The 9,584-nt window shown below is 40.0% G+C and overlaps 1 protein-coding gene across 1 annotated transcript; it reads right to left on the minus strand.

Moving 5' to 3' along the window:
• Window positions 1-439: 439 nt before the first annotated feature.
• On the minus strand, window positions 440-7,818 carry LOC311010346 (uncharacterized protein). The gene is made up of 15 exons (XM_084040868.1): window positions 7,014-7,818; window positions 6,855-6,929; window positions 6,387-6,758; window positions 6,123-6,218; window positions 5,805-6,034; window positions 5,391-5,569; window positions 5,212-5,299; window positions 4,650-4,997; window positions 4,417-4,534; window positions 3,797-3,888; window positions 3,594-3,708; window positions 3,372-3,461; window positions 2,667-2,828; window positions 2,020-2,199; window positions 440-1,924 (listed from the first exon to the last, which is right to left on the minus strand). The coding sequence occupies exons 3-15, from the start codon at window positions 6,649-6,651 to the stop codon at window positions 1,719-1,721; spliced, it is 2,169 nt and encodes a 722-aa protein (XP_083896994.1). The 5' UTR covers window positions 6,652-6,758; window positions 6,855-6,929; window positions 7,014-7,818; the 3' UTR covers window positions 440-1,718.
• Between the last annotated feature and the right edge of the window lie 1,766 nt (window positions 7,819-9,584).

Consider the following 9,584-nt stretch of genomic DNA (forward strand, 5'->3'; position numbering starts at 1 on the left):
TAGAAAGGTGTTGACATGGGCTATAACATAATGTGAGCATAGTCACCAAGTGGTGGGGGGTTGAATAAGCCAATATTTAAAGTCTGATGCCAAAAACGTGTTTGCCTGGCACCCCATTGTAGTTGTGCCGGGGTAGTGAAAACATATATCTTACCCAATATATCAAATACCACACACTGTCTAATAAGTAATTATACTGCATGTATATGATCTATGCTAAGAAAAGACAACAATGTTTGTTTAATGAATATATCTGAACTAAAACAGGAGACCAGTGCGCCAACTGCTCTGCTGTCCTCATCTCAATAGTAACGGCCAATGTCCGCTATCAAAAATGTAAATAAAAAAAAATAAGACACATTTAATTTTCATAACTGAAGGCGTGATTATTAAACCCGACATATTTGTATGTAGTGCTGCATAATAAAACACAAATATCTTTAAGACAAGAGATACTTTATTTTCCACTGCCCGTCGTTTTTGTTCTCCCGACAGGAACCTTGAGAGTGACGTGATTGGGACACAAAACAAAACATAGGCAAAAATGTAACAATCACACAATCTGCCTTGCTTCGTTGCCATCCTGCAAGTCTCTCCATAAGAGCATGAACAGAGAAAAAAATCTACTTAGATAACAGCATATGATAGACCTATAGACTATTGGTTAAATTTATTTGTTTCATTTGTTATTCATTCAAGACCTTAGAGTATAGGCCTAATGCTTACTACAGACTTACCTGAAAGGAACAACTCACACAATGGGACAAAACAGGAAACTAACTTAAATGAACAACAAACAATTGAGACATGACTGTAGTTGAAACAACAATTCACTTTACTGGGTGAAATCAACAAAGTCGGCTTTCTAGAGCTAAGAGATGCCCTCTTCAAAATAAAGACTATATATCTTCAGATAGAGAAGGTGTGTGTGAGTGTGTTAGTGAGTGTGAGAGAGTATTAATATACTAACATGTGGAAACACAAGCTGGAATAGCACAGTTAGAAAGAGTAACAATGCAATATGTGAACAGCAGGAGGTATGTAACGATACACAACTGCAGTGAAGCTATGTAGGGATGCAAAATAAATTTCGAAAATGTAATGATAGAAAAAAGAACAAGGTAATTTGTCATGTTTGACAGTTGTGAATCACCAGGCTAATGGGCTAACACAATGGATTTTTACAGCTTCAGAGGAATTTGCAATACATGCTTTAAACACAAAGACATCTTACAACAGCAGTAAAATAGCCTCAGGTTTCACATAGAAGTTATTACAGCACTGATGTTTGGGTTCAACACACTGTGAAGACAAGGGCTCCACGGTGGTGTAGTGGGTAGCACTGTCGCCTCACAGCGAGAGGGTCGCGGGTTAAACTCCTTCTGTGTGGAGTTTGCATGTTCTCCCCGTGTGAGCGTGGGTTCTCTCCGGGTTCTCCGGCTTCCTCCCACAGTCCAAAGACATGCAGGATGGGGATAGGTTCATTGGTGAATCTAAATGTCCCGTAGGTGTGAATGTGAGAGTGAATGGTTGTCTGTCTCTACATGTTGATAGACTGGCATCCTGTCCAGGGTGTACCCTGCCTTCACCCAATGACAGCTGGGATCGGCTCCAGCCCCCCCGCGACCCTGAATGCAGGATAAGCGGTAGAAAATGGATGGATGGATGGACACTGTGAAGACATCTTCACAGTCATACATATCATCTCAATACAATAACTAGTCTCCCAGCTCCTCATCAGTTGAGGAAGTATTCTCTGAGTCTTCCTCTTCAGAGAAGTCATCTAAAGACAATGTTTGCAGTCCAACAATACTTCTGTATGTTGTGCGTGCTGTGGCCAGTTGTGCTTGAACTTCACACAATCTTCTCTTCAGCACACAGAGTAGTCCCTCAAGTCCGTTCTCCATTAATCCCTCTGTACTGCCTGAGAATGTGACATTAAAAAAAGAAGAAGAAATAAGCCAAGTGGTTACCAGTGAAGCAAATTGAAGAAAAAGACAAACTTTTTATTGTCCTTACATTTCCTGTTGGTGTCTTCAGTTAGCTGAGAGGTAAGCTCTTCAATCAGTCCAGCAACACTCCTCATGTACTCCATGTGCTGCTTGACTTCACGAACCACAATAACTTCTTCTTCTTTCAGTCTAGCCAGCAGCATTACCTTGTCAAAAACCGTTTTTTTCTGCACCATATCGCCATGACCTGCAATACATTACATCAAAGTGTTATCTTACAACCTCCTATAAAAATATTGGGACAGGAAATATTTGGCATGCTTGACCCTTTCCACATCATACATTTTTGTCAACTCCAAACCACCTGTTGGGATCATTCCACTGGTAAACATGTTCACTAGTAACAGGTGATAATGATGATCATGCTCTGTCTTATTTATCCACAAACAGCGAACCAACTCATAAACAACCCTGTCCTAAACTGCTTACTGCTGTGGGTGTACTACTACAATAGAGAAATAAACCCTGAAAGGACTAGGAGGAACCCCAGCGCTTTGCGAAAGGAGTTCGATCACAGCCATTTACAAATTACGGCATTCTTTTTTTTTTGGCATATTGCCCAGTGTCTTTACATTTTTTACATCAGATTTCATATGTACATTCAGATGTGCATCAAACAATTTGTATTCATTGCATTTCAGAGGAAGTACTTACATTCCCATGGCCAGGAGTAGTTGTCCACAGCCAGGAGCTCATTGGGAGGAGGGAGTTTTTCAACTTCCCCCACAGTAGCATTGTGGGCATTGATGGCAACTTCCAGGGCTTTCTTCTCAACAGCAATCTTTCTTCTCAGTTGATGCCTTCGCTTATTCCCACCTACAATGAGAAACACAAAATGATAGTGAGCACTCACATGATGACCACACAAAAGCACCATACAAAATAATTTGAACTATTTTGAAATAGAGGACAAAATTGGTAGGTCAGGACATCTCTGCACTTTGCAGAAATATTGGAAATACTGTCAAACGATTAAAAAAGTTAACTCGATTAATCCCATTACAATTCAGTGATTAATCGCTATTAATCACGATTAAAATACTAAATATTATATACACTATATGAATTGTATTTACTTCTATTCCTCCTTATAAAGTATTGAAGGGTGCAATTCATGTACCTAGTTTATCCATTAGAATTTAAGGATGCAATTTTACAGATGTGAAAAACAATAACACATCCTAGTTTATTTTTTTGCATTCAAGACGGAAATACGAGACAAACCCTGTCCAGTAGTGATTCAAACATCAACAACATTTTTTTTTAATAAATGGCTTCACTGTTTTTACTATGTATAAATCAGTAGTGAATTAATTTTTTCCAAAAATCTGCATTACTAGTGGCCTTTTCTTGTCTCACCAGACTGACGATACAGCTGAAATTTTCGCTGTTCGATGCCCATATATAGCCCCTCGATGTTCCTCTGCAGGTCATTTTGGATTGTTGCTCCTTTGGAGGACAACAAACAAATTAATTCATGCCCATCTCAGTTTACAATCAGCCTCTTTTCAGATCCCCTGTACAAGAGCAGAGCCAAATGATTATTTAAAATATGCAATAAAATAACTTTTTTCAAAGTACCTGAGGTCCACTGCTGAACATCAGACACCCACTGCTGGACTGTGTCTTGCTGTAGAGATAACTCAGCGGTGAGTTTCTCCAGGTCCTTTGTTGCCTCTGTAATCCTTTGTACAGTCTGTCCAAAAGAAATATCTGTTAACAAATGCTGAGACAATTTAAAAACAAAAATGTGATTATACTGTACATATTTGCCTAGTTAGCACCTTGATGTATCTTTTGGCCAGTGTCCGGTCAAGGTTTTCTGCCTTTCGCTTGTTCCAGCCACTTGCCTGGATTGTTAGCATATCTGTGCGAACTAGAAACACAATGTATGTGCAGTAATTTAGGTTCACAGTGAGGAACAAAGGTCAGATACTACATTGATCATTCTCTAATATTGCCATATAAATCTGGAAAGAATCATACACTTAGTTAACGTGTCAAAAGCTAAATTATTATAAAGAGAATCTTGATAAGTGTAAAAGTGCTGAACAGACAATTGTTTTGAAAAGGAGCACCTATGCATGGGACTCTAAAATGCAAAGGCCAAGCATCAGTGTTCAAACCCCTTCTCAGAAGGGGGAATATGGGAAATATTTAAGTCTGGGGCTGTGTGTCTACTCAGGAGTTGGACACCTGCAATGTCTCTATTGTAGAGAGGTCTGGTTTGGTCTATTTGGAGAAGGATTAATACATGATAACGACCCCAATCACACCTAAAAGCTCTGACAGAACCACTTCAAGACCAAAGACGATAATAAGAAATAGTGCTACATTCAAAACAAACAAAATATGTCTGCTTGTGGTCTCCATTTGGACACAACTATACATGACAAATGCTTACCGGCTTTTGACATGTACTTGGAACATATGGCTGCTCGGGAGAGGAAGCTGTTAACCTGTTCAACCTCCTCTCCGATTGTTGTTCCAGCTCCTTCTTGATTGCGTCCTCCCCATTTTAACTGTAACACATTTACATGAACGTTATCATTAGTAAAACAAAAAGTGGGGGCAGAGAACAGACAATCATAATGTGTGGTACAAATGGTAAGAAATACATCTGACTGTCATTATTACCTCACACATCCATGAATGCGCTTTTGCATGCATGATGGAGAGAAATGGGCGCATGTTCAGCAAGTCCTCCAACTCTGGACAGTGGTCCACAACTCTCTGCAGATATGGCCAATATTTGCAGACCACATCAGAGCAAAAAAACTGGATGGTCTGTGAAGCTAGATGTTTCTGGAGATATAATGGGTACGCAAATATTTCTCCACGGAACATATTCAGTCCCTTCAGCAAAACCCCATGACGGCAGACAGCAACTTCAACACCTTCCTCGTCTAGTTTGCTTGCAGATTTGTTGGCAGACTCTCGTGCTGCTGTCCACTGACCTGCACCACATCTCCCTTTGTCTGGATTCTTAAACAGATGACGGCAAATACAGACATTTCCACAGTTAGTTAAATTTTACCAAATAAGCTGTAAATCATGGTATTATGGCATTGGATACAGCAATGCCACTCTATTACTTAAATAAACCAAATAATGTTAAAATTTGAAAAAACAGGCTACAAGCATTCATAAAAAATTAAATTTGAGGTGTTACACATGAAGAAATATAAATTTAGCTTACATGTCCAGTTGTTCCATGGATGTAATCAACAAAGGAGGACACCTCAGCATCACTGGCCAAAAAGACTCCATCAAAAAACCCATCAGGTCTTGAAAGAAATATATAGATGTGGGTTACATTTACAGTATAAAAGTAATTTGTGGCTCATTAGCATTTCATTGTACATGAATGTTACACACCCTGGTTGGCTTTTGAAACGATATAATTTGCGGTTCCCATCCACTGCAACTGCCAACATTGAGGGTGTGCATGCAGGGCACTGGAAATGCTGGACCTGGGACAGCTTGTCAACCTCAAATTTGGCATAGGCCCATTCGAGGAAGGCCCTCTGCATTGTGTCCCCACATATCTTACCACTCTGAGAGCAAAAGTGAAAAAACAACACAAAACAGTAAGTAACCCTGCAGTTATTAGTACACAACTGACAATGTGCCGAAGGTCGGTTTCACACTGTGGTCATGACGCAAAAAATGGCTCTGTCTGTCAAGAAATGTGTGCTGAAACTTTGGGGATTGTAAGAACAAGTCCTAACAATGAATCAGTTATTTAAAAGGTGATCTAAACAAGATAACTTAAATCATGAATCCACTCACTCGCCCGAAGAGTTTTGATCGACACTCGAGCATGCTGACAAAAGCTTGTCGCGACATCCCTGGGGCAGTGATTTTTAGATCCTCATACGTGGTGAACAAGTCCACCATGTACAAGGTCTCAAAATTGACAGTGGCTGGCCAGTAACCACTTTCAGCCAGATCACTTATGGTCACTGGCAAGGTTTTTCCACAGGAGCAGTTTACTGACGGGAGAAAGAGGTTGTATCTTCCTGAAATTCAGAGAAAAAAAAAATCTCTCAAAAATAAATAAATGAATAAAAAACAATATGAAGAAATAAAAAAAAATAAAAAAGTTACCATTCATTCCAATTAAAATAATTGGCTTTCCCTTGGAAAAGCTTGTTTGTCCAGTAGAGCAGTCGCAGCAGGGAGCAACAATTGGTAACATGCAATCTAAAAAGCAGAATTAGTTTAGATTTAGAGTAAATGAAACCAAAAAGTCACCAACAGTGAGGGTGTTGTTTCTATCAAACAAAACCTCATCCAGCCTGTTTGTTGGAGTAAACCTGGGCTTCTATAAAAATGTAAAATAGTCTATATAACCTGAGACTTAAAAACTACCTTTTTCATGATAGGAGAATTTCCCTTCTTCATGCTGCTGAACAAAAGTGGATGGCGGCAGGTGTCTGAAAAACCCCTCCACCATGGATGCTCTGTTATGAAGGACCAGGGCCTCATGTGTGGAAAGGTCACAGGCTGTGCAGTAGAGTGATCGCGGTAAACAGTCCCTACACATCACTACTGCAGCCTTGTGTCCACAATGATGGCAAACCCCCTCCTTGGGCTTCTCAGATGACAACATATTGTTCACCATGAAGGGCCTCATCACTCTCCAATTCTCCAGAGAGGAAGTTTGCCTGTTCCTCCAGTGTGAGGGGAGAGGTTGTTCGGCACCACTTCCCAAGAGGTCTCGGACATCTTGAATGAGGGAGTCTGAAAATGAAAAGGGAAGAAGGCAATGGTAAATCTGGGCAATTACCACATAACAAATAAGGAAACAAGTATTAAGGGAAAAAAGAAAAAAAAAACCTAAATTGATGATCACAGTTTCTCCACTTGTGTCGGTAGACGGAGCAGAGGGGAGTGTTGCGCTTGCTGAAGACACTGCAGAAGTATGAATATCCATTTAGAACTTGCTCAATGAATAATGAATGCAACTACTGATGAAAAGACAAACAAAAAACCAACCAGTGGCTGAATCTCGCTTTCGTTTCTCCCCAGCTCTACATCTTTTTGGCAGAGGTTGACCATCTTTGTCCTCATCAAGCCAAACACACGGCTTTGTGGATTTTTTTGACCCTCCTTTTGTGTGTCCATGCTGATCCACCTAAATATACAATTCAGCCACAGAATAACCCACCGCCCCCCAAGGTTATTGCCAGCTACAAACATCGCATTATATAAAAACCAATAGTAAAAATTCAGTCTAATTGTTGTGGTCCTGTACTGTAATGACAGATCTAGAAAACCCTTTCTACATTAAAAAAAGAAAGTGAAACATTATGACACAATATTGAATGGAACTCCCATTGGCTATAAGCGTTCACACCAGCCGCCATAATGGCGTGTCATCGCGCCAATTACATTGATTTTCAATGTAGAGTTGCCGCTCAATTCGCGTCTATCGCGCTTTGTGTGAACGCAGAATTATTGTGAACTCAGTTCAGCACTAGCTTGCATTTAAATATAAAGACATTAAACAAGGTAGCCTTGTAATTAGCAGTATGATTTTTCCATCAATGAGATAATGTTATTTACCTTGCACCCATCCAGGAAAGCATCAACCAGGAATATGGCATCGTCAGGTTCAAGATGATTCATTTATTTAGCTTGGTCAAGTTGTTTTACCACGCTTCCTTTTCCTCCTCTTTTACCTTTTCCAGATAATTTCTAATATATAATACGTAGACTGGCTGTGCCTTTTCCGGCTTCTTCTCCCTCGTTTCTTCTTCTTCGTTTCTTCTGCTTCTTCTTCTTCTTCTTCGTGGGGCCCTAACGCGTAAAGGTCAAAACCCACCAATGCGATCGCACCACACAGGAAGTTAAATGCACAGAGGATCCGGTAGATTTCTAAATAAAACACAGCGGACAAACATCCGATCGTAAATCATCACTTTATCAGCATTAGTTCCTCCCGTGCCATGTATTGATCAGCAAATCAACCTCAGACGCAACGCATGCAGTGGGCGAGGGTTTGAACCGTCAGACGGAGCGAAATCGCAAGGGAGTCCTATGTGAAATCTGGGGCCACTGCTAATGCTAGGTGATAGCAGCGTCCATAGCCACCAAAACGTTGCAGTGTCACATTATCCTGGCGAGATCTGAAAATTCTTCACAAAAACGAGCAAGCGAGTGATTATGTACATTCACTGAGTAAATACTATGAAAATAAAATATATGTTTCTCGCTAGAAATGTAATCAAAACGCATTTTTATGCAGAAACGAACTCAAAATATTGGTTTTTCCACTAAAAATGAGAGAAACGTCAGCCATGTTTTTTGTTCTCACGGCCGGAATCTTGAAGGTCACGTGACTTGGACGCAAACCAATAGGAAGAGTATAAGCAGAAAAATGTAACAGTAACACAAAAAAGGGGCCATTATTGTAGTCCTTCTACGTTTTTGCACTTTGGACCAACGTAGCCAAGGTACGTTTTTCTATGAGACTGGGTTGCTTATTTGATGTTTAGACGCCATTTTGTGTTCAAAGACACTGGAATCACACTGAAACGACAGAAGATCCACTCCAGAGTGCTTTTATGACTTAATTGTGATGATATCGATGGGACATTGAAGAATGCAGCTTATTTGACAACTGACACTGCAATAGTGGTTAAAACGTGTGTTACATGCAAATGACAGCTTAAAAGCCTCTTCCCTGCGTGAAACAGCTATTACAGCCTTTTCCCCACATTAAACTTGTAAAAGCATTGTTTTGCACTTATTTGATGTTTAGACGCCATTTTGTGTTCAAAGACACTGGAATCACACTGAAACGACAGAAGATCCACTCCAGAGTGCTTTTATGACTTAAATGTGATGATATCGATGGGACATTGAAGAATGCAGCTTATTTGACAACTGACACTGCAATAGTGGTTAAAACGTGTGTTACATGCAAATGACAGCTTAAAAGCCTCTTCCCTGCGTGAAACAGCTATTACAGCCTTTTCCCCACATTAAACTTGTAAAAGCATTGTTTTGCACTTATTTGATGTTTAGACGCCATTTTGTGTTCAAAGACACTGGAATCACACTGAAACGACAGAAGATCCACTCCAGAGTGCTTTTATGACTTAAATGTGATGATATCGATGGGACATTGAAGAATGCAGCTTATTTGACAACTGACACTGCAATAGTGGTTAAAACGTGTGTTACATGCAAATAACAGCTTAAAAGCCTCTTCTCTGCGTGAAACAGCTATTACAGCCTTTTCCCCACATTAAACTTGTAAAAGCATTGTTTTGCACTTATTTGATGTTTAGACGCCATTCTGTGTTCAAAGACACTGGAATCACACTGAAACGACAGAAGATCCACTCCAGAGTGCTTTTATGACTTAATTGTGATGATATCGATGGGACATTGAAGAATGCAGCTTATTTGACAACTGACACTGCAATAGTGGTTAAAACGTGTGTTACATGCAAATAACAGCTTAAAAGCCTCTTCTCTGCGTGAAACAGCTATTACAGCCTTTTCCCCACATTAAACTTGTAAAAGCATTGTTTTGCACTTATTTGATGTTTAGACGCC

Source organism: Eutrigla gurnardus, assembly GCF_963514095.1.
Source record: "Eutrigla gurnardus genome assembly, contig: SCAFFOLD_115, whole genome shotgun sequence".
NCBI lineage: Eukaryota > Metazoa > Chordata > Actinopteri > Perciformes > Triglidae > Eutrigla > Eutrigla gurnardus.

Excerpts from the sequence above, each read along its gene's own strand:
- LOC311010346 (XM_084040868.1), bottom strand. The coding sequence starts at position 6,651 with ATGAGGCCCTTCATGGTGAACAATATGTTGTCATCTGAGAAGCCCAAG. Across the intron at positions 5,570-5,804 it reads GATCAAAACTCTTCGGGCGA|AGTGGTAAGATATGTGGGGA; the intron begins GTGAGTGGATTC and ends TTTTGCTCTCAG. Across the intron at positions 3,709-3,796 it reads TGGCCAAAAGATACATCAAG|ACTGTACAAAGGATTACAGA; the intron begins GTGCTAACTAGG and ends TCTTTTGGACAG.